Source organism: Pezoporus occidentalis, unplaced genomic scaffold (genome assembly GCF_034315485.1).
Source record: "Pezoporus occidentalis ecotype Australia unplaced genomic scaffold, CSIRO_AGI_Poc_V1 ctg18, whole genome shotgun sequence".
NCBI classification, from domain to species: Eukaryota; Metazoa; Chordata; class Aves; order Psittaciformes; family Psittacidae; genus Pezoporus; species Pezoporus occidentalis.
This window is the reverse complement of record NW_026913640.1, coordinates 8,023,718-8,049,224: the sequence shown is the minus strand read 5'-3', so window position 1 is coordinate 8,049,224 and position 25,507 is coordinate 8,023,718. Positions and strand designations below refer to the sequence as shown.

The following is a 25,507-nucleotide window of genomic DNA, read 5'->3' as shown; positions in this document are numbered from 1 at the left end:
AAAAATCCCCAAACCAACAAAAAGCAATCTTTTCCTGGTGCTGACATTAGTCTGCTCTCAGTCTTGGTCCCCCAACCCTCTTAACCAAGTCTGTAGCACAGATCATATTTTATTTACAGATGTATATTAAGGCAGCCTTTTATTTTGGGATCACATTACTTGCATTTGTACTGTAGAGATTTTTAATTCTGAAAGCTGCTGCCATCTTTTGTGTACACACTTTAAGCAGAGTTTTTGTTTTTCCCAAGTACTTGTACTGACTTTCAGATATTTAATATCTGAAGTTGTGGTTCTCTTTGATTCATCGGCTGTTAAAGCATGTTGGCTATACTAAAACTGGCAAAGGGGTTAAACAAGAGCAAAAAAGCAGTATTCCAGAGAACCAGGATATCAGAAAATATTCCTTTCTTGAAGGTACGTTACCACCTAGCAAATACTGAGAATAATGGTCACACAAATAGAAAAAAGGAAATTCAAAAGGCCTGTGAAATTTTGCTTGATTTTGAAAAGCTTAATTGAAGAAAGCGCTTGAGATTTGAGCATTCCTACCAAGCTCTTTGTGCAAAGGGGATTGTCTCTGTATGGATGTGGCACATCATCGGCAGGACAGAATAAGTCAACTGTTCAGCTGGCTCTGCTGTAGCTCTAACCCTCCACAGCTGAGAATGTTCACATCAGGAAGGGGAGTAGAAGGATGATAAATTAACTCCTTCTGACATTTCAGAAGATGTGTATGCTGCAATGCAGAGCCCTTGGTGCTGAAAGTAGCTTAGACAAAGAGGTTATGGCACAGGGGCCATAGCTGGCATGAAGATAACAGGGTTTTGCTCTAGAATGACATGTTCTTTTAGTCTCTGTTTTACACACATAATTCTTTGAGGAATCTCATCTTTTGAGGATGATGAATTTGGTAAGAAAAATGGAAGAGGATCAGATTGTTACACAAGAAGAACTAAATGAGCTTTCACTAGAAGGCTACGAACAACATGAAATAATGTAATACCCAGTGCAAAGTTACTCGCATTATTGTTAAGGGCAAAATGCTAGAATTTCTGCTGTAAATACTGAGTGATTAAGAGCTTGAAAACTCCATTCATGAATGAGTATTTCTTGCTCCAGTCATCAGACATCTACACCAAAGCATAAGTAAGATGAAAGGCAAGGCTGTGATGTAATGTGGAGCTGATGAGATAGCTCCATACTGAGAGCAGAACTGGAGATGAAATCAAAGATGACTGAATGGCATTGACTGCACCTCCCTGAAAAGGTAAAGAAGCACAGACGGGTAGAGCCTTTCAATAATTATAAGAAATTAGACATAAAAAACAAGACCCAGAAGACAAAATGTGAAAACAGCTCACGTAACATTGCAATCTCATGGCTTATGCTGTCAGCAAAAAAAGACTGGATTAATTTCTGCAGACTCAACAGTAACTGCCATACGGCAGCAGTTAGTACTATTGAAATGCTGGATCTGATGGTAACCAACTAGGCTGTAGTGACTCGGAACAGATGTCCTCAGAAAAGCATGAGACAGCATTCTGCAATGTGAAAGAAATCCTTGCCTGTAAGTCTAAACTGATGGTTCGTTTTGTGGACTGGGACATGTATCTCTCCTGAGATAGGAATTTTAGCTTTTCCCTTGTTTTATGTCAGTAGATACCCAGTCTGGTCCTTAGCGAAGCTGGAACAGTCTTCGTAAATGCATCCTAGAGGATATTAATTTTCAGCAGTTACATACGTTCTAAATACAAGCATTAGGACTAGCAGGGACTAGCCTGCATTTTTCAGTATATTCAAAGAGCGTAGTGTCATGAACAGCTCCTCTCTAGCTCATTGTGGATTCCTGTTTTGTCATGATCTAGGCGTAACTGACCTTGAGCTGAGCTGTTTGTATTCCCTCTTGGAGTAAGACTGTTTAAGCTCATGCAGTTCTTTACCATTGAGCAGTTACAACTGAAGCCACTTATGTGAAGCTTACCTCAGAAAGTTTGAAGTTGCTGCCTAATATTTGTCCAGTGGACAGACGTAGGATTTGAACTTGCAGTCAGCCAAGAGTGGCTGAAGTCCTGAGGGTCAAAGAACCCACATTCAACCCCAGTGAGGAAGAATCCTGGAACACACAATAGCTGTAAACTTTATGCCCATGCTCCCCACCTAAAGTGAGGGGGAAGGAGGCAGACTGTGATCTCTGTGTTTAACAGGGGAAGGAGTAAAGACTGTGATCTCTATGCTTAAATGCTGTTCAAAAGATACAAAAAAAAAAATTGTCATTTTACAACCTTTACTCAGAAGTAGTTTATCTAAGGACTACTCTTGAAGGGAATTGCTAGTAAGGTCAGGCTGGAAGGCCAGATACAGGCAGAATTTAGTATTAAACTAATGTTCCTTCTCTTGTGTTGTATATTGCATACAGGTTTGCTGCTGTCTTGTCTGAACCAGCTTTTCTTCTCACTTTGCTTAAGAAGAATCATGTGAATAAAAAGGTACCATGAATAAAGTACCATGCTTACCAGCCTTCTTGGCAGCTCACGTCTGCTCTCCATAACCTGGCAGGGCTACCCCAGTGACTACCCAAATACTCTAAAGCAAAGATCATAACTGTATATCCTATGAAATAGGAAGCCTTTCATGATTTAGATTTGGGTGATGTCATTTTCAGAAGAGCTAAGGAGGTATGAAGTGATGTAAAGCAAGTATTTTAAATTTTCGCATGTTAAAAAAAATGCCATAGATCAATGAAAGTGTCATATCCCTATGGAAAGATGAAGCCAGGAAATTAAAACAGTGGGAGCTTAAAATCAGGCACTGAAATCCTTACCCTTACTTAGGACATAAGTAAGTAAATAGTTAAAGACATTGAAGAGTCACAACAACCACATAAAACACTGCACAGAGGTGGAAAAGGACCTGGGAGTGCTGGTCAACAACCAACTGAATATGAGCCAGCAATGTGCTGATGTGGCCAAGAAGGCCAATAGCATCCTGCCTTGTATTGGCAGTAATGTGGCCAGCAGGACTAGTACAGTAATTGTCCCCCTGTACTCAGCACTGGTGAGGCTGCACCTTGAATACTGTATTCAGTTTTGGGCCCCTCACTACAAGGGAGACATTGGAGTGCTGGAGAAAGGCAACAAAGCCTGTGAAGGGCCTGGAGCACAAGTCTGCTGAGGAGTGGCTGAGGGAACTGCAGGTGTTTAGCCTGGAGAATGCTCAGGGGAGACCTTATCACTCTCCACAACTACCTGAAAGAAGGTTGTAGTGAGGTGAGTGTGGTCTTTTCTTCCAACCAACAAACAATAGGACAAGAAGAAATGGCCTCAGGTTGCGCCAGGGGAAGTTTAGACTCGATATTAGGAAACATTTCTTCCCCAGAAGGGCTGTCAAGCATTGGAACAGTCTGCCCATGGAAGTGGGTGAGTCACCATTCCTGGAAGTATTTAAAAGATATATAGATGTGGTGCACTTAGGGACATGGTTTAGTGGTGGGCTTGGCAGTGCTGAGTTAATAGTTGGACTTGATGATCTTAAAGGTCTTTTCCAACTGAAATGATTCTATGATTCCATTAAGAGATCTAAATGGACCTAATTTTCCATATGTACTTTCTGAAGTTCACTTACTGAGCCCTCATATGAGGCATCTGTGGAGTTTTTGAATTTAATTGCCCAAAAAGAGACATCAAAGTGCAGTTCTGAGAATCTTAGCCTTTCAGTCTTAATTTAGGCTCTGGTTTGTTGTTTGGTTTTTTTTTAATACTTGGCCTTATAAAAAGCATAATTTCAAATCATTTTAGTAATGGAAGTTATTTGATTCTCTGTTCCTGAAGAGAGAGACTCCACTTATAAAACATCCTTATAAATGACCAACTCTTTTCAAGTATATTACCAGTATGCTGTTATTTTTCAAGTGTGGCATTTGTGTGTCTTAGATTTTTTTTTACCTTTCAGGAATGCTATGAAATAAGCTTCATTCTCACTGTTAATAGACAACTGTAATGCCTTAACTTTTTAATAGCTTTGGAATGCAGTACATTTGAAATATTTGATAGACTCTGCATTATATAGACTTTGCTTACACCCAAGGGAAATTGCAAATATAATAATAGCTACAAGATTCACTCTTCTTGTCTGAATACTTTACATAGATGTTTAAAATGACTAGACAAAAAATTATGAAAGCAGCATATGACTCAAAATGTAAATAAAATATGGGAACTACTGGACCAAAATCTGCATCCCAGAAAAACTTAGTGACAGGCAAGTCTCCAGAGAGGATAATTCAAAAACATTTAGTAAGGACTTAGTCCTCACACTTACACATCTGAGAGTCAAGTATTTTGAGCAGCTGGGCTGCAAACAGTCTTTCCAGAAATTCAGTGAGTGACTCTCTAAATGTTTAAGCAGTTCTCAGAAATTGTACTCATTTCCCTGTGCTTGGTGTACCTGGGCTTTTTTGTTAACTATCCATGATAGTGATTTCCACAGTTTTCCATCGCTATGGAAGCTGCAGCCAAGAATGGCCCACAAATTCTGAGGATTTGCAATGAAGAACTAACTGTAAGGGTTTGTTTTAGGTTTGGGGTTTTTTTACATGAGAGAAAAAAAGACCCAAATGCATGCTTATCTTCTGCTCATATCAATTGCCAGAGCTCCAGCAATGGGGTCGTGTTGTGGCAGTTTACTTGAGCTGAGAATCTGCTCCGTTTTTTTCTTTGAGGAACTGGGTTTGCAGAGTTGTCACCATTACTTCACTGGAAGACACAACCGGAAAACATGTACTCTAAAGAAGGAGGCAAGCTTACAGACTCTGTATGTCAGAGCTCTACTTAGCAACTCTCAGCAGGGCAGCAGAACCAGGTCCCAGATACAGAGCTGAAACAAGCAGATAATTACAAGAATACAAGCTATGAATTCCAGAAAGTTCAAACAAATTCCTTCTGCTTGTTCATATCAAGATTTATACAAATAGCATAGCGTGAGACTTGGCAAGATAATTTTCCTTCAGTTTTGCCATGTGTTTCTTCACAAGCCTGTCCCCCATTTAAAAAAGCAGGATCGCTAATACTAGAGGTCTGTCTGATGTCTCAACTTGTGCATGTGTAGTTCTGTTGGCTGCAGTGCTACTGCAGTAAGGGCAAGGTAGTCAGAGCCAGTTTGTCTGTATCTGCAGAAGTGAGTTCTCAGTGCTTGGTTGTGCTATAAAGCCAGTCCCTGAGAATCCCTGACAGTAAATGTAATTCTCCTTCTCAAATCTAGAGCAGTGTTTAAAGCGGAGGAAGCACAGGAGCCTCCTGAACAGTTTCTTCCCCCGTTGCTTGTCAGTGATTTCACTGCAATGCCTAGAAAAAGCAAAGCAGTTCAGACATCTATTTCTGAAAAGCTAGTTGTGGATTCCCAGCGCTGATGTGTTTTTCAGACCCTCTGGTGAATTTCTAAGATCTCTTGGAATAACAGCTGCTGAGGGGGGCGGGGGTACTGGAAATCCCCACTGTGGATTTCAGGTTTACAGACTTTGATGAAATCTCTAAACAACAGGTTGGGAAAGCTGTTTTTTATCAAGAGCAGCTATGAAGGCAGAGAAGCAAACTCCTGTCAGTAAAGAGCTTTTCATCTTGTCATATTTTTCTGAGAAATGAAGGGTAGGAGAGGAGTAGAGACTCTTTTCTGTTCAGCTTCTCCATAGAGAGGTATGCCAATAAAGATACAGCCTGATACTCAGAAGTGTATTGGTGGCCCTCACAAAAGCAGTGCCTTGAGAGCCACAGAGTGGGAGGGAGAATCATGCTGAGGGCTGGGTAGTAGCTCAGAACTGCTGTTGTTTTTTTCTTCCTTTTCTTGAAAGCCTATTTTTTTCACATATTTGAAACCTAGAAGAGACTACTGTTACAATTGGTTAAATCCCTGTGTAACTTCAAACATAGTTTGCAGCTGTGCATGACAGAGATCTGGAGGAGAAAAACTCCTTATCTGAAACACCTTAGTAGTTCCTAGGTCATAGGCATTTTCAGTTCTTCACCAGCATATGGGATAATATATAAAATGCTTTTCATGCCTCAGGACAGCATGTGAACAGATTACACTGATGTCAATTTGTACAGTGCAGAACCTTCTCTCCACCTTCACCTTGCCAATGTAGTAATTCACTAAGAGTTGACAATGTTAGGACTACAGTCTGACCACTGAGGAAAGAGTGAATACCATCAAGCATAAAAAGTCTAACCAACATCATTTAATGGCTTGTGATGTCTGAGCATCAACACTCCTCCATGTTAATGTCTTAATTATCATTTGATTTTGTACTAGGGTCAAACATTTTAGTTGCACACAGCATTAGCACAGTTAGACAAGGGATCAAGACGAGATAAGCTTGTGATGCAGTCTCCATGGTTAAAACTGTGTTCACGAGAGCTATATAATGGTCAACACCTGGATACCTCTCTGGTACGCTACAAGATCCATTATATGAACGGTCCACTGCTTGCTGTATCTGTGGTGATGGTCACATTGCAGGTATGAATGAATTTAGCATTGATTGGTTCTACAACACATTTGACATACTGTACACAAAACGTAGGTTCCTTGATCAGTTCCTGGAGAACTGGCCTGACAGCAAATAAAAGCATGCCCCTGGGATTCTTCTGTCTGAAATAATTTTGATAACCTGCCTCATGTGAGCTGCACATAACACACTGCATAAACCCATTCATTAAGCCCATTTTCTATCATCCTTTAGTTCAGGTTGATATTGCCTAAGTTTCCGGTAATGTTTGAAATGTGTATAATAATTATTGTCTCCTCAAGGAGAAAATAAGACTTTTGCACCTGCTGGGTGCCTGATGAGAGGCTACGTATATCGAGACTTCAGTTTGGAGAGAAGTCTGAGAGCAAAGAGTAAGGTTTACAAAATCATTAATGGAGTGTATCAAGTGAATGAGTAACTGTTGCTCATCTGTTATTCAACAGCAGAAGGATTAGGATGTTTCCAATGAAGCTAATAGGAGATTGGTGTGAAACTGATAGAAGAAAGTTCATTTTTATACAGAGAGTAATGAACTCCCACAATTTGTTGTCATAGGAGACTGTGGAGGCAGGGTCAAAGCAGGGTTAAGCAAATTCAGGGGCACCAGGTCTATAAGCATATTAACAAAGTATGCATATGCAGGGCAGTACCTTCTAATATCCCTCTTCCAGTGGTTGTGGTTACTGGATGGGAATGAGGGGATCAGACTGCACAAAGTGGCCAGGAACAGATGTGTTCGCTAGATGGTGCTTCCCACTGCAGCTATCATAAAGGTATCATAAAGGTATCATAAAAGTATCATAGCTGTGTCCCAGTCTGCTATAACTGTGTTCTTATATCCTTATATTAACTGGAGAATCAAACAGGTCAGACACTCTCTCAAACCAAAAATATGGCGTGCATTTTCCATGACCTTCCACTCTGTCCAAATGTGAAGCATTCATTCTCACACTTTTGCCTGGTTCCTTTAGAAACTTATTCATAAATAACTTAAACATAAAATGGCAGTCCTCTATGGGGAATGGCTTAGTAATCTTACACTCCCTCAGCTCCCCACAGCTACTGACTTCTCCAGAGCAGCCCCTTTCCTCTCCATACTGTCTTACTGTAAAAGCAGGAAGTTCAGAAGGAAGAAGCCGTGATTCTAGTCAGAGATGCTTTTGATTTGGTCAGTCACAAGGAAAACATTAGTACTTACCTAAGGTAATTATTTGAAGAATACAGTTATATTATTTTCTGCCCCTGCACATCACTGAATCAGAGTGCAGTTACATACTGTTGAGTTATTGGTGGAATAGCAGCAGAATGATTAAGGAAATCAAAAGGCAAAACTATGCAAAATATGTTATCAACAAAGTAATTGGGTAGCGTTTAAATGAACAAAATGGACATAGGCATGCAAAATATTACAAAGGATTATAATAACTGTAGCAGAGAGTGGAGGCTTCCAAGTGACTGCATTCCAAATGACCTGATTACATTCACTACTGGCAAACAGGACTTTCTCATCACTACCCTACTTCAGGGAACCCCAACAAGAGGGGAAGGTCACTCCAGAGGTGTCAGCAATTCCCAAAGAATGGGAAATTATAAATGAGAGTGAGAGGAGAAAAGCTTTAGAGAGGAAGAAAACAAATTCTGAATTCTGTTAGATGGATAACAAGCTGTATGTCATAACAAGGATAACTTTTAAGCCCACTGTGGTTCAGTGGTTACACCACCAATCAGAGCAAAAATCCAGTATATAGTACTGAAAATAATTTTTTAAATGGGGAGATAACAGAAATATAAAATTGATTTACAAAATGGGGAAAGTGATAGATTGAAGCTGAAGACTACAGTAGAAAGACACTACAGGTTTATAATGAAATGCAAATTTCCTAAAATATACTTGTAAAGAAAGCATTTCTAGTGATGGTATAAGATGTTTCATTAGATGGAGATAATACATTTTAAATAATGTAGGAAAAGACCAAGTTTTTACTGTTTTGGATATGAGAAGATGATGGAGATAGTGAAACTGAAATATTTTCAAATGCATTAGTAAAAAAGGAGAATTTTTAGTAAACACAGACTAGACAATTTGAGAACTGGTCTTCCTATGGTGTGCCAGAGTACCCTACACAAGCATGGATGTCCTCTCTTCCCCAAGCACAGCCTCCAGCTCCATTTCTGTCCCCACTCGGCCGTGGGCTCACTGCAGAGCTGGCTTCAGGTTCCTGTGTGGGCAGTCCATGCCTGAAGCACCGTTGTCATCACCAGTAGCAGGCATGCAATATCTGCCTAGCAGCTGGGGGTGCATAGCCCATCTGTTCCTTGGCCAGCACTGCACAACAGGGACATTGTCAGCCACCATGACCAGCTGAGGGGATCACGCCCATTAAAGACCAGTGGTGCCTCCGACTGCTCCATCATGGTCTTGCTTATCAGGCCTTCGTGCTGCTTGTTGGGGCCGTGGCGCAGTGTCCCTCTCCGCACTGCTGGCGGACTGGTGGTGGCGGTATCCTGGAAGGGCGCTCTGCGTGTGGCACTCCTTTTGCTCTGCTCCCCGCCAGGATGCCCACCACACGCAGCACGCCCAGCGCTGGCTCGGCCCCGGCCTCCTGCCCCTGTCCGCCCGCTAGCCGCAGTAGGGTGGCTGGGCCGTCCCCTGTTCGGGAGCTCGGGGATCGCTCCCGCCATGCGGCGGCGGGGCCGCCCCGCTGGCTTTGCCCGCTAGAGGGCAAGAGAGCCCCGCACAAGCGCGGCGGGGCGCTGCCCCTGCCCCGCAGTGCTAGGTCCCACTCCTGCCCCGGGGTTCCGGCGGGGACCCGCCCTGGGGTGGCAGCTACAGGCGGCCTGAGCGGACCTGGGGAGCGGGAGCCTCCGCGGGCGTGCCTTCTGGAGGCGGCGACGGCCAGGGGCCCCGAGGCCTTCACCTGGGGTCTGGTGACCAGCATTTCCAGCAGGAGATGACCTGTATGGCTATGGTGCCCTAGATGAAGAGGTAATCACTTCCATCGGGAAAGCTAGTGAGGCCTTCGACCATTCCAGAAAGCAGGCATGAAGCCATCATGGAGCTGGCATAGTCACCTTCTCCATCGGAGCAAAGGCACACCAGAATGCTGCATCTGCTGCAGTGCATGCAGAGTGGTAAGCGAGGCACGCACCCGGCTCCTGCTGAGCTGGGCAAGCACCAGGAGGCATTTTCTCCTTGCCCCCAGGGAGGTGACACCAGCTGGTTGCTGGCATGGGTAAGTAGCATCCAGCAGATGTTCTGGGTATGCCTTGGTTGGTATATGAATGTCACCTCCTCTTTCAACTGGTGAACTATCTACAAAGGAAGTCTGTCAGGCAAAGGAAGCCTCTCAGGAGCACCCTGCAGCTTGCTGGCAAACCCTGCCGAGCCTGCAGTCGCAAATGAGCACCAGCAGTATGGGAGCATGAAGAAAGAAACCTCTTTGATGAGACACTGTGCTTGCGCAAGAAAAGTGCACAAGGCAAGGGGTAAGCAGGGGCAGAGTTGTTCTCACAGTGAGCAGCTCTGTGAGCTGAGATACACGAATCATTTGCCACGCGGAGGCCTCTGTGGTCACCTACACACATGGCAACTCTGATCTTTTCCCCTTTTCTCCTTCCAAATGGTACTTTGGCTCTTGAGCAGGAGGGACTTGCAACATCATGGATTATCTATTCATTACTAAAATGCAGATACAAGCCATCTCAGATACAGGCATTGGAGAAATTTTAAACATTTGGCAGCTTTCACACTTACATCACCCTGTCTACCTCCAAGTGCCACCACCAAGGACCCGCATTTCAAAAGACTGTATCAACATCTGTGTCGATGCACTTCACTATCTGATCAATAATGGCATTATTAATTCTATACTTAAATTAAGATATCTTAACACATGTAATCTGATAACTTCCTCCCTAGGATGGTCAGAAAGATCTGCTAACACTTATTTAATGTAGATTCACCAGTTTCTGTATGTGGCAAAACACACTAATGCCCTAAGAAATCCAGGTCAGATACCCTACTGTGGCTGTGTATCACGTGGTGACACTGATGATGGCATTTTCTTGGAGGTTTCCATTCAAACTGCCTGTTTTACACTCCTCTGGCCTGAACATTTGGTGATGGGGGAAACAGGCCCTTTTATGTTGTCTTCTGGGATTCTTACAGGTAATTTTTTTTTTTTTTGTCATAAATACTGCTGATTTTTCAACAGTTTTTGAAGTGAGAAAGAAAATGCATTTCTCTAGCTCAAGTTTTCTGAACTTGTAGGCACTTCTTACATTAATCCAGTTAGTCTGAGTCACGTGGCTACAGGTTTTCACAAACATTTTATTTACTTCCAGGCAATATCATGTTTCATAATCATGGCTTTCAGTACCTTTTCATTGCTGAGATGACATGAATTTTCCTTGGACGATTAATTTGTGCAACTATATTAATAGTTTTGTGCTCTCAGCAGCCATTCTGGGGAAATGCTGAATCACATGTATAGTGCAGCAGGTGGGATCCATCCAGTCCTATCTAGACCTCTGTCATGTAAAAGTCTATATCTAATATAGGCTCCCTTCATACACGAGGGAGAATTAAGCATCTTCAGAGCATGAGTCACGTCATCCTAAAGTAGGCGCACAGAATAGGTCAGATGATTTGTGCCCTAAAATTGGTCCTATTTTTCTGTGTTAAAGAACAAGTAGTTTAGATCTTGATGTCTCCACTGCCACAGCCTTAAGTGAGGCAAGATGAATTAATAGTTATTGTACCCAGCTTTAAATTATGCTTCAAAGTACCCTAAAAGATCTTATTTTTAAAGAAAACTGTAAATAGCATCACTTTCTATATTATTGTCAATTTATTAAAAAGCTTTTAAAAGTTTGATGACTCAGCATCTTAGTAAAAGTGGCAAATGCCACGTGTGTCAGGGGAAAGTCACAGCACCTGTCTTTTCAGTAATGTAAGTCTTCCAGTTCTGCATCTGTGAGGCTGGGAAATAAATGAGTTAGGCACTTTGGTGAAATCACACAGCATGGAGGAATGAAAAAAACCCAAACCCAACAACCAATATGCCCCCCAAACATTTCTTATAGCAGGCTGATTTATTTTTTTTAAATGACATTCAAAAATCAATATGTGAAAAGTTCCTGTAGAGCTGAACTGGTCGACACAGTACAGATGAATCAGTGTTTACAAAAAAGAAAGAAAGAAAAAAGTCATAATCTCTAAGCCTTGCCAGAGGTGTCACTCTAGTGCGGAACATGTGAGGAGCACGTGTGCCAGGAACTCCCCAAGAAATGCAGGCTCCTCCTGACCCAGCTCTGCTTGCAGGAGTTAAAATCCTGCATAAACTGATGAGTAAGCTCTTGGTGACTCACTGGGGCAGATGCAGCCTTTGATTCCAGGAGGGTATAAGGGAAGTGGGTGTGAATCTCGAGTGGAGGGGAGCAAGGAGTAGGGATGTTCCTGCCTCAGTGTCTTGGGGATAAAAGTGTAGGTTTTTAATGAAGCCCCAGCTATCAGTAATGCCAGACTTGTGCAACGGGTAAGTTTGACATTACACATCACACATAGATTTTATGTGAAGCAGGATTGGAACACCACCTACTCACAGATGGGTATAATTTTGGGGATGTCCTGCATAATTCATGTGTGGCTTTGATACTTATGAGTAGTTCAGACATCAAAGCCTTAACTTAGATAACACTTCTATAACACTACAGTTCCTATAGCAAATAATCTGTGGGCTTTAAGTATCTTTAAAAAAAAAAAAGGCAACTGTACCAATACTTTCTTCTTCACCTTCAGGTATTTTTCATAAGGTATGTTGCTGGGAAGTACAAGATGCAAAATACTGAAGCCTGCACTAGAACGAAAAATAAAATTCCATATAATACTTTTCACTGGGACTAGAAATGTAAATTTTAAAGCACTGAAAAGGAATTGGGAGCCTCTTTCCCAGTTGTTTCTGGACCAAGAGCACACCAGATAGCAGGCCTTTCAGTCACTTTGCTATATACCTTCTATTTTGCCAGTGGCACAAACCTTCAATTTTCAGCAATCCAAGTGCCTAGCAAGCAATTTTATGTTCTTTTCCAAGTTAGCCAAATTAACGCATGGAAAAAACTCTTCCCATTAATAACCATACAGCTACTTTATTGTTCTCCTTCAAATCTCCTTAAAACTTCTTTCTGACACCAAACACTTGTCATTGGCCAGGCCTGTTGCTTTTTATTCTCAAGGCTGCTTTTCCCCTTATCCTTCCCCCATGGGTCTGTGGTATACACCTGTTGTCTTTCATCATGGGTTAAGATCATAAGCTCTTTGGGCATAGACCATCTCTCTTATTACATTTGTCTACAGTATCCGACACAATAGGACTGTGAGCCCTGAATGGGGCCTCTGGGTACTGCCAGGATCCAGCTGATAAAGAATAATGATTTTTGACATGGTGAGTTCTGCAGTTTTTCCCAAGTCATTCTGCAGATGTTCATGCTGATATAAGCAGTGTGTGTGCAAGAGCAGTGTCCTTAAACCCAATATACAGGGTAAATGCTATGGAACCAGAGAACACTGGCTTTCCTCCTTTCTGTTGGAGGCTTGTCTGCTCTTACACATCAAAATGGATGGACTGACATGCAGCAACTGTTTCTTTCTGTGGGTTTGTACAGAACTACCACAATGGGACTCTGCTCTGAAGCTTCTCCATCCCATCCTTCAAAAAGCAGCAAAGACTGATGGAGTCAAATGAAAGGGAGGTGGTTCATGCACCACTGACATGGACTGTGTCAGTTCTTGAAAGGTCTGTGGGGGTTCAGGATGCAGCCTTTCCCTGCTGCAGTTTCCCCACTAGACATGGAAACTAGAAGTCTCTTTCCCCCCCTCCCAAGCGTAAAGTCACAATGGCAACTGGGGGGGGGGGATGCAGAAAGGCTGCACCAGTCAGACCTGAGCTGCCTTTTTTTGTTGTGGGGAAAGGGAGGAGAGCTGCCCCCTGTGCCTCGTGCCCACTGAGCAGGAGGACATGCAGAGAGTCAATTATTTTTAATTAACCCCTTGCAAAATTTTCCTCCCGAGCTCTCTCTCCACCAGTGACCTTCCTGGGCCCCACCACCTCAGTGATGCACATCATCATTCACACCATACAATCTCTCCCTCCAGCCCCCAAGATACTATGTTTCTTCTCCTTTTCTCCCTGCCTCACTCACTCTCCTCACCCCACAAAAAAACCTATCTTTGGGTTTTGCGCTTAACTCAAGGGGCTGCCAGAGCCGTCCTCTCCTTCACACAAGCCTCTGCGTCGTGCCGGGTCCTTGAGCAACCTTCTGCAAAGGCAGGAAACCCTTCTGTCCCTTTGCTAATTAATGCAGCTATATCAAAGCAGCAAAACCTCCGTAACACGAATCCTCAGCATCTTAAGAAAAATCCTCTCTCCCCTCCTCCCGCCGCCGGGTCTCTCTTGGCGGTAACTTCTTTTTTTAGGGGGGGTGGAGGGACAACACGTACTTGGCACAGGCACCCCCGCCTCCCCTCCACCCCGCGACACCTCCCGCCCGCCTCTCCCCTCCACTGCGCTCTTATAGCCCTGGGCAGAGCCGGGAGCCGCGGTTCGCCCCCGGAGCGCCCCGGGCGGCGGCGGAGGCGGCGGGGTCCTAGCGCGACCCGCTGCCGCGGCGGCACCTCCAGCATTACACCCCGGGCCGCGCAGGGGCAGAGCGGCAGGGCTGCGGCGGGCCGGAGTGGAGAAGGGGAAAACCGCGGCGTGGCCGATAACCCTCCTCTGCCCCAGCTCCCAAACTTCACCCGCCCCCCAGGTTTGCCTGGCCGGAGCCGAGTTTCAACCCCGTCTGAGACAGCGGCAGCCGTTTACCTGAGCCGCGGGCCGGAGCCGCGCTGCGGGGCGGCCGCGCCTCTGCCTCCCCTGCGGCGGGGCAGAGCGGGGCGGCGGGGCCGGGCTCCGCTGGTTGGGCGCTGCCCGCCTCGCTCCCCCCGCCAATGTCAAGGGCGACTCGGGCTATGCGGGCATCTCCCGAGGAGCCCGCTTCCCGCAGCGGGCGGGCTCGGTATATTTAGCATCGCGCTGCTTTTTTCCTCCCCCAAAGTTTCGCCCACTTATTTATTTATTTGCTTGCGTGCGCCGCGCTGCCGCAGAGCAGCAAGAGCCGCTCCACGCCGTGCCTGGCGCTGGAAGCGGCTCTGTATTGCAGCAGGTAGGGCTGAGCGCTAGGACCTCGGAGAATCCTTCCAGCAGCAATCAGGACTACCTTAAACCCAGCCCAATGCCTCTTCCTGCGCCAGTCTGCGTGCTGGATGGAGATCCACAGTCAAGAGCTGCAGCTCAGTGCTGGAGTACAACATTTCAGAGGGAGCCCTGCAGAAGCAACACCTGTTCCGAGCCAGCCAAGAAAGACACAAGCACTTGTATGTTGCTGCTTTGCTTGTGGATCGTCAATAATTCTAAACCAGTGGACATCTGCTGAGCCTCCTGAGAATTCTGGATAATAGATTTGGACGTCAAAAGTTGTTTTTTTTTTTTCCTTTTTCTTTTTTCCTTTTTTTTTTTTTTTTTTTTGGATTTATCTCAGCCAACAACGTGAGATTTCCCCCCTCCCCCTTTGCAGGATTCATGCTGATGTATGCAGTCTGTTATAGAGTAAAAACAGCGCATGCCTTTCTGGAGTCAGAATCCATAAATCCTGACGTAGCCTGTGCATCTTAAAAAAAAAAAAAATCCCTATAACGCCTAGGTATTTAAGTTGCTATGGTCATTCTCATCTTAAACCAAATGGAGAAACTACGGATTTTTTTTTTTATTACACTTGGATGGGCTGAAGACCGTATTGCTTGCTAAGAGCTGGGGATATATGCATTTATATAGATATACACATCTATATGTTTATAAATATGTCAGTGTGTGAGTATAAAGTGGTGGTTTCTTAGACTAACTGGTTTGACCTTGAACCTGTACCAGTCAAAAGAGAATATTACTTTTATTTATGCGTTTAATGGATTGAAGAAAGAACATTTTCTCTGTAACTGCGCTAGGGAGGGGAGAGGAGTGGAATATACCTAATCTTATATCTCCTGGGTTTGGCACCATCATTATTGTTTATTCTTATTCTCTAAAAGCAGAATCTTCTGATGGCTCCCTTAGGTGAAGTTGGGAACTATTTCGGTGTGCAGGACGCAGTACCCTTTGGGAATGTGCCCGTTTTGCCGGTGGATAGCCCGGTTTTGTTAAGTGACCACCTGGGTCAGTCTGAGGCAGGTGGGCTGCCCAGGGGCCCTGCGGTCACGGACTTGGATCATTTAAAGGGGATCCTCAGGCGGAGGCAGCTATACTGCAGGACTGGATTTCATTTAGAAATCTTCCCCAATGGTACTATCCAGGGAACCAGGCAAGACCACAGCAGATTTGGTAGGTATTATCCTTAACCCTTTAGTGGCCATGTGATGAAATACGGGGGCAGAACTCCGGGCGGGGGGACGGCGGGGGGATGGCGAGGATTGCGGGGACGTGTGGGGGATGCTGCTGGCTGAGCCGCGGAGGGGAACACGATGTGTCCGGGGTTGCGGGTGGACAACAGCTGCGGCGCGGGAGCCCCCGCCGGAGTCTCCAGGCTGGGGTAGCGATGCTGTGTAGCTCCAAGTTCTGCTTCAGAGCAGGCTCGTACCGGGAGGCGCTGGTGGCGGCGGTGGCATTTTTGCTCGGGACGTTTCTGCTGGATGATTTGATTTCGCGAGTTTAAAGGGGGTTTAATCATTAACCACTACAATTTAAAATTCACCGAGTTTCCTGAAGGGAGTGGCTGTCGTCCTGTACGCAAATTAACGAGGGCTTTTCTTTCGTTTTCTCTGCCGATTACCTGCCCTAGTAACTGCTCGAAATGCAAACCCAGCCTAGTTCGCTTCTCGGCGCGGCTTCACCGGCAGCGTCCGCCGACCTGCACCCCACGGCCGGTGCCCGGCGCCCCGGGAAGGAGGGAGCGCAGGTGGGGTTCGTACTCACCCAAAACCCGCCGGGTAGCCTGCGCTAAACGCGGCCTTTCCCGAGCTGTGTGGCGTGTCCAGCTGGCAGGGAGTTCGCAAGAGTGCTCCCTGGATCTCATTTCCAGGGGACGCTATTTGTGACTCAGCAGCCAGAGCTGGAGAGGTCGTGGCTCCGGCCGCTCTCCAGGGCCTGTGACCGCTCACCCAGGAACCCCACACCCGAGGCAAGGGGGCCTGGAGTTTCTGCTGCCAGGGACCCTCTTTAAGGCCCTGCAGACGGAATGCACGAAAGTAACTAAACCAGCCTGAATAAGCTGATTCTTTGGGTTACTGTTGAGGGTTTTTTTTTTTAAGGAGGGGTGAGGAAAACATGCCAGGTTAGCTCGCCACGCTCCCAGCTGTTGGAAGGAGTTAACTTGTGAGAGAACGAACCTGACAGTACTTAGATTCGGTCGTAAAAACAAAGTCCTGTGGTGATTTTTTTTTCTGTCTTCGTATTTTAATGCCAGATGTTGGAACGATATCTAAGCTGTATTTTATTGCTTTGTGAAGCTGTTTAGATAACGCCGGTATGGTAGGAGACTGATCTCCAAAGGGCGCAGACGGGAAGGGACGGGGCGTGGAGGCAGAGGGCTGAGGCTCGCATGGGCGCAGGTTTATACTCCATCCGCCGCCGGCCGCTGCTCGCGGATACCCTCACACTGCTCCCAGGCTCTGTCTCATTCCCACGCCGCCCGCCCAGCGTTTCCTGCGGAGTTTGGGGGGGGGGTCGAGGCTGTCCCGGGGGCGCAACATCCACGCGTGCTGGCGAGAGAAAGTGCAGAAAGTGTTTGAGGCAGCCACGCAGGGAGGGGAGTGGGGGAGTTTTCGCATCCAGGCATTTTGCTTGACACACGGGCAGACGCTGTAGCACAGCCGCAGGTTTGCCTCCGCGGGTGCGGGCACACAGAGCGGGCGCAGTGCGGGGCCGGCGGCAGGTGTAGGGCTGCCACGGCGCTGTGCGTACCGGCAGCAGGGGCTGGGGGGGGCGACAGCCCCGGGGGAGGGCCGCCAGCTGCTCCCTTCACAAGGCGGCAGCGACCACGTTATTCGCGGCGTCTATTTTTACAAATGGCTTTCCAGCTGCAGTTGTAGGAGGCTGACAATTCCGAGGAGCAGCTCTTCCAGCCCTTGCAGCGCCTTGGCTTTAAATAGATGTATTTTGTTTTTTTTTCCTTCCCTGTTTGTTCGCCGCCTCCTCCCCAGGACGCGCCCCTGTGATAACTCCTCTCTCGCAGAGCGCGCCGGTGATGCCCCTGCTCGGTGCGGGGTCGAGCAGACGGGGCAGGGCAAAGCCATGGCATGCGCTGGGGCTCCCGGCTTGTCTGGGGGCGGAGAAGGGATCACGGTGCTTTTATATGGGTGCCTTGGCATTGCTGTTGAGTTTGCCGGGAGGTCACCGAATAGCTGATGCTGTTTGGGTTTCGGTGATCGGAAGGTCTTCCAATGATCCTGGGAAGGTCGGCATCCCAACTCGGGAGCTACCTGGGGGAGCCCGGGCTGACTTGGTCTCCTCTCAGCGTGTGCGGGAAAGCTGCATGGGGGGGGGGAAGGCGGGGGGGGAGATCTGGGGGAGCGAGTCCGCAGAACTTTTCCTCCAGGAATAAAGAGGACAAAGAGAAAATCCCGGGGGCTGCGAGTAAACTCCTCCCTGGGCTCTGCCCTGTGGGAATCCCCCTCCCCGCACACACACACACGCGCGCACACACACCTCTAGAGAGACATCAGATAAGAGTAATTCTTTTGTGATGCTATGTTGGATGTGTGCCTATTGCATACAATAAGCCGAGCCATATTGTGTGTCTATACTCGCCCGGTTCTGGGAGCCCTGGCATTTCGCAATTCTTGCAGCAAGATGCCCCTCTCTCAAAGAAAAGCTCCCTGGGAGAGCCCGGCTCGGTCTCCCCCGTAATGCGATCGTAGGTGATCAAAGCCTTATCTCTCCCAGGTCACAAGAGAAAGATTTTTGAGGCAGTCTCCTTTAGTCTAGGGCATTTGGAATCATTGTAAATTCAGGAACCCTGTAACAGTGGAGAGGCGTGTCTCTGTGCGTCAGCACAAGTACTGCATGCACAGCATTAAAAAGATAGGAGCATGCAGGAAAAGGAAATAAAAAAAAAGCTTGTCAGCAGGTGACCTCCGTTCCCCGGGAGCTGCTGCTGCAAGGAAGCGATGCGTTCATCATCCGCGGGAGCCGCGCAGCCGCCCGCCCTCCCGCCACTCCAGCACGCCCTGCCCGCCCCGGCCCTCGGGTTGGCAAGAGGGTCGACCGCCGAGCAGAGCACGGGGCTCAGCTCCGGCAGGAGGGCCCTTCTGCTGATGGATGCGGGGAGCAGGGGCTGCACCTTCCACATCTCCCGCATCCCCAACCCGTTCTGTCTCCGGGGAGAGCCGGCAGACCAGGGCGAGGGGGGGGGTGGGGGTGATGCATGCAGAGGGCTCTGACCCCCGGGAGTGGGAATCAGGGGGGGCAGGTTTTGGAGGGGGGGCAGGGCCCACAGCAGCTCCCACAGCCTCTTCTGCTATTGAGCGTTGCGGAGGGGAGGGGATGCGTGCGGGTGGGGGGGCGAGGGCGCTGGAAGAGCCTCCTGGGGGGCCATGGCTGTCTGCACTCCCGCCTCCTAATTGGCATCCTGCGGAGGAGCGGGCGGAGCAGTGGCAGCTGCGAGCGGCGGGACGTGTCCCCGCGGCGCGCTCTGAGCGGCCGAGCGCCGCAGCCGTGGGCGGGGGGAGCCGGGGAAGCCCCGGCCCAGGACTGGCCTCCCGCAGCTTCCCAGCCGCGAGGGGCTGTGCGTCCCTCGCCCCTCTGCTCTCCCCTGGGTGGATGGCTGCCTGCCGAGCACACGGCAGCACAGCCCCAGAGACCCGCTCCGCCTGCGGGCCCTCGCCGCTTTCTCTCCGCTTCCCCTGGAAGTCGTACAAAGAAGTGGCTGGCAGAGATGCTCGTTTACTGTATTCGTTGTCTTGGATGGTGTGTTAGGGTGCTCAGCGGAAGCTAAACTCCTTCAATCTAGCAATACAAAGACAGCCTATGTATAGCCAAAGACAAAAATGTGCGAAGGGCGGAACAGCAACAACAAAAAGATACATAGCTGTAGAGATGTCTGTTGCTTAAAGCCAAGGCAAATGCTTCTGTAGGTCTGTTGTTCACCAGAGCTAGACCAGATGGAAGTTAAAATTTCACATTGTGTAAGCGACCCACCGCCTCTCTCCTGTGACCCTGGCAGAAGAGCACGGCTACCTTCATGGCCACACTGGTGTCCTGCTGCCATTCAGCATTGTCAAAGCTGCGTCATGTGGAGGAAGGTGCATGAAGGGCTGATGGGGACATGTAAAGAATAACTTTCCCCAAAAGTTTCTTCCTAACCCCTTTGTGGAGGAGGAGATCTTTGCCTTGAAGTGGTTTCATTAAAGAAACAGTGTTTGACAGTGTCTGACAAGAAGATATTCTGCATACTAGGTACTGAGACATTTCCTCTCTACTTTTTTCTCTTCCCCATTGCTTATAAATAGGGCCTGAGCTTCTAAAGTTTGCAGCTGTCCTGATTTTTGTTTGGTTCATCCTCATTTTGAATAGGAATATCTATTTTAATATCTGGTTCAGGTCCTAAGTGCCATCTCTATATTGCAGAAACCCTGCAGTGAAAATATTCACTGGAGTGTTGGGCCACATCATGCAGTCCTTAAACTGGCAAGATTCATGTAAGACTGCATGCTTGGCCTCAGAAAATCTCTTGAAGGACTTAACAGCATGGCACACACAACTTGCTGGGAATAGGCTTTTGAATATTTCAAATTAAGAAGTCTCTATTCTGATCTCAAAGATCATACAATCATAGAATGGTTTGGGTTAGAAGGGACTTTAAAGATCATCTAGTTCCACCCCCCCTGCCCTGGGCAGGGACATGCTCTTGCTCTTTGCCAAGTACCATAAACTAATTTTCTGCACTTACAATAAGATGTGACAATGCTTTTTGTGTTCTTTTGACATGCTAGAGCAGCATGCACCCAAATATTTGAAATGAGGACAGCATTTAAAGACTACATTTATACAGAGGTGAAAGATGCCAGACTTCCTAACTTAGCTATAGTATGGTATAATACACACTTCACATAAGATTTAACCTCAGCTAAAATTGCTTGGTAATATGTATCAGGTAATATGATAGTTTGGTAAAAGCTTTACAGAAAAAGCCTTAGTAAGAAATCTGGAAGTATTGCATGTCCAGATATAATGGGAATGTTTAAGTAGTTTCAATGGAGCGATTGTGTCTGAGATACTACATATACCAGATGAACAGCATGCTACCACTTCTTATTACTTAAAAAAAATTCCTTAATTACTAAATATTTCCTCCCAGTATTTTTTATTTGTGCATATGTAGAGAATAATTTAAGATGCCCAGGCCTAAAACCAGGGTTATCAAAACAGTAAGAATATGGTGTTTGTAGTACTGAATAATATATAAGGTAATGATCAATAGTCCCTTACAGGGAATACATTTCATCTTTACATTAGCTTGGCTATAAATTTTCCCTATTGGCTTCAACTTGTGCTGTCTTCGATTTATGTGATTCATGCCTGTTATTGATTACTGCACAACTATTTTGAGGGAGATGCCAAGTTAATTGTTCAAAAAAACCATGAAAGTGTTTTTTTTTTAGTGGCCATGTGAGGCTCAACAAATACTACATGGCTGGTTTATTATTTAATCTAAATATAGTTTCCATTAAGCTTTAAAAATAGTTACATGGTGTGTAGACATGCAGATTCACAAAAACATATTGAAAATGCTACTCTAGGTTTTATTTTGTGGCTCAGAAAGTAGCGTAACACAGGAGTGTTCTTCTGAGCATTGCTGGCTAACTCCTGTGGAATCATTACAGTCCTACACAAGCATTTCCACATAGGAAGCAGTTTCCATTTTTTCCACACGACTTGTAGGCTTATGCAAGGCTTGGCTGGTAGCATCCTCATTGAAGACAGAAGGATGCCAAAAAATCCCCAGACCTTCTTTTTGATACAGATACTTGCTGTACCATGCACATTGATGCTGAACCTAGGAGCTTTGTAGAAGAAGGGCTTCTCTGCAAAACGTTCTTGTCTCTAGTGCACAAATGTCCACGTGAGCTTGTTGTTATGTGCATGGAAAGAATTAATCATTTACACACTATTACTTATGTTTAGAATATATTAATTTTCAAACTTGAGATGAGTTAAAAATAACACACCAGAGGGAAGAGTTACTATCTAGACAGAAATGTGTGAGACTATACTAAGGATTTTCAGTTCTCAAGCCTCTGGAAGGTTATACTGTGAGTAAATATTTCCTCATATTCATGATGCCTGGAAGTAGATCTTTTGGTTCCGTGTGTAACGTTCTTTATCTGACAATTCTGATTCAAATGTATTTTTTCAGAATTTATTTTGCAAGACAAATTTCACAGGTTCTTTAATACTATTTTTTCTTTGCATGTATGACTTGTGCAAACCAGAATATGACCGACATTTAGATCTGTGTTTAGAAATGGTGAGAAGGACTGAGAGTAATTTTTTAATTTGGTATTCATGCTGTCTGCAATGCATCATTCTAGCAGAGACTCAAAGAACTTCAGCGGTCTACTGTTGTACTTGAAGATACATCTATTTGTTCCTCGTCTTCCTCCAAACAACTCTGAAAATGGGAAATGTGAAAATAGCTACTTGTTGCTCAGGGATCAGAAATAAAGTCTTTCAATGGAAACAATATGTACATTGTTTGTTTTTCCTGCTTTTTATAGGTATACTGGAATTTATCAGTATAGCAGTGGGCTTGGTCAGCATCCGAGGAGTTGACAGTGGACTCTACCTTGGAATGAATGAGAAAGGGGAACTGTACGGCTCGGTAAGTTCCTGATAGCCTTGGGCAGTTGTGATCCTTATATTCTATGGGAAAAATACTTGCCAGCTCCTACAAGCTCCCATCGCATTAGATGTTCTATGAGCACTCTTTCTGTTCTAAATATCTTGCAGTCTAATTCAAAGCAAGACCCTGTGGGTGGTATAGCAAATATGGGAGAACAAAAAGGGGACAACATCAGGAATGAGTAATAATGCGGATGAGCAACAATTTAGATACAAGCAATGGAGACTGGTGTTCAGAGCTGGTCACTGAAGTCAAAAGGAAGTATTGTAAGATTTGTGAACATGTCCTTTCAGTAAAGACCTGAAGTGAGACCTTTTGTGTGTAGGTGGAGAGCTTTCTGGGAACTGACGAAAGTAGAGGTGGAGATGAAGGGTGGCATATGTGGATGAGCAAATGAGAAATAGGAGTGGATAAAAGTTGTTAAAAGGTATAGGAATGAGGACAAAAGTTGGTGGTCTTGTCCTGAAAGTTTAGCTGGTGGTCTCTGAGGGATGGTGGCAGCAGGAGAGAGTAACGGGTGTGAGGGATGAATAAAACTCCCACTTTTAGACATGGGAGTTAGGCTGGCGAACCAGCCTTCCTGCAGCTGATGTCTGACTGTTCTTAGCAACATGGCCTTGTGGCAGAAGGGTGTGTGTGTGTGACCCTTACCTGGCAATAGTTGAGACATCTGATGTATTACACTGGGGTTCACACCTTGAGTATCATCATGAGGTCATCATGTGCAGGGAGAATCTGAAATCTGCTGAAACAAAACAGGCAACTCCCCAAATAGTAATGGGCAGGCTGCCTCTTCTACTAGCAATATATCAGCCTCCAAAGTTGACAAGGACTTGAGAAGGAGTTGTATTTGAGGAAGAGGATGGCAAGTTTGAAAAGTAAGCAAGTGCCTAGAGTGAAGGGAGGCTGTGTATCCACTGGGGTTCAGTAGAAACATGGAGGAGAAGGTGGCAATAGTCAACTGATTGTGGAAATTTTGCAAAAAGGCTAAGCATGTGTGGCTGAAGGTACCTGTGTCAGAGGGGAGTAATTGTAACTGGGAAAAGGGTGGGGAGGAAACTGAGTGGGGCAGCAGTGAGAGTGAGAGGAAATGAGATAACTGGAGAGGTGAAAACAGAGAAAGAGGGAAGTTCAGCTTCTGTATACATGATCTGTGGTGGAACATGAAGCAAGATCAGGAAGGGCAGCAGAAGTGTTTTTATAGGGGTGTCCAGGTTCACTGATCCCTTCCTAGTAACATTTTGTGTGAGAAAGGGAAGATAGAGAGGAGAAGGGGACTGTCTTCTGAGTGAAGAACCAGCTAGGGGAGTAAGCCAGGAGGTACAGATCATGACAGTGTATGTGGGAGGCAGAAGAATAGGTGGTAGAATGAAGGTCAAGGCTGGGATGGAGAATGTGTGGACAGGGGAGAAGGGGAGATGCAGAGATGGTGAGAACCAGTGAGTGGGAAAGGCCAATGAAAAGCCTTTACTAAATGGCAATATGGAGGAGGAAAAGGTTGGAAAGATGGAGAGGAAGAGAGAAAGCAAATGAATGCAATGACAAATGTGAACAAGTTGCCTGTGAAGAGTGAGTAAGTTGTCGTAAGTCACAGTCCTTGTGCAGCTGATGAATGGGATAGAGAACTAGTGAAGTCACAAGTACTTTTATAGCTCAGGCGGCAAGAAGGCAGAACAGCAACAGTAATATGAATCAGTAATGTTGATAATCATCAATAAGAGTAATAATCTAAACAGATAAACATAGTAAATCAGTTACTCTGCACTTCAGATATTCAGAAAAAGAAAATGTGGGTATTGATAGAACTCAAATGCATAGATTTGGAAAAGCAAATGTTACATCACTTTTCTGTGCAGTTTATATTTTGTGTTTGCAATATGGTTGACTGTCAGAGTGAATTACTCAAAGCATTCTTTGCCAGGAAATATGCACAAGAAATCATTTGTAAATTACTAAGCTTACTGTATTAACAAACTAGTTGTTTCATGAACAGCAGTTCTAAGGGAGCCTGCTTTCCTAGGATTTTGTGTCTCACAGTCCAAGATGTGGGTCTCCCTGACTTTCAGTCCCTGCAGAACACAAATTTCTCAGGCTTTTGTGTTTCTTGTATGAGAAATAGACAGTGTTAGCTGTCCCTGCACACTAGATTCTCAGTTTGCAGGGATTGCATATCTCACCACTCCCAAGTGGGACCTGCAAATGTCCCTTCTTTACTCTGCCTCTGATTAGTTGCAAAACTGATAGGAACTTAATTTTCTTAAAGACCTTTGCCTCCTGATTGAAACTGGTTGAAAAGCTAGGGAAGAACAGACAGGCAGGCAGATGGATGTGTAATATAATTGGATAACCTTTTTTCCCTAAGAAATGACACTAGAAATATAAAGCCATTCATAATGGAGAACTGGCAATCTACAGGGCCAGAATGCAAAGTTCAGGTTAAAATCTGATGGATGATATGGATTATTGTCAGCCTCCAGAGATGGGACATACTAAAGAGTGATGGTAATTGAATTACATTACTTCAAATGAAATATAACCTCTAATGGCTACTCAGTGTGATGATGCTTTAAAGCCCTGTCAACACTAGGAATCCTAGTGCCTATATTTCAGCAACTGTCAGCTCTCATAGAAACACTGAGATAAGCAGGCCTCAGAGCAGATTTTCATGAGAATTGGCTGGACATTTTTAAGTAACAGTGTTTTGTATTTGATTTCGGTCAAGAAAATGCAATTAATTGAAAATAAAGTCCTGTGATGGGAATACATGTTGTGGTTTGAACCAGAAGCAAGCACAATCCAACACAGAGTTACCTTTCTGGAGAGAGAGATCAGTTTAACTGAAATTAGTTTTGAGACTGATAAGTGATAAGATGAGGTTTAAGTTTTTCACCTGAATTAAGTGGAGCAGTCACTCGAGTTGAACTGTTCTGTAGCCCCAGCAATCTGTCCTTGTGCTGCCTGTACCAGGAGTTGGGTCCCTGTGTCTTGGTTTCTTCACTCAGGGCTGTCAATAGCACCAGCTTTGTCATGGAGCAGGTACACTTAAGAGGCTCTAAACAT

The 25,507-nt window shown here is 45.6% G+C and overlaps 1 protein-coding gene and 1 long non-coding RNA gene across 2 annotated transcripts in view; both read left to right on the top strand.

The window, feature by feature from the left end:
• Positions 1-12,415, top strand: LOC134161899 (uncharacterized). Its single transcript, XR_009964126.1, has 2 exons — positions 1-2,486; positions 12,321-12,415. It is a non-coding gene; the product is annotated as an uncharacterized LOC134161899 (long non-coding RNA).
• A 1,933-nt stretch (positions 12,416-14,348) lies between these two features.
• FGF9 (fibroblast growth factor 9) overlaps positions 14,349-25,507 on the top strand; it is a 29,122-nt gene continuing 17,963 nt past the window's right edge. Inside the window, exons 1-2 of the mRNA XM_062615211.1 lie at positions 14,349-15,930; positions 22,323-22,426. Of these exons, the coding sequence (XP_062471195.1) occupies positions 15,654-15,930; positions 22,323-22,426 (381 nt within the window). The 5' untranslated portion in view covers positions 14,349-15,653. The remainder of the gene's footprint in view (positions 15,931-22,322; positions 22,427-25,507) is intronic.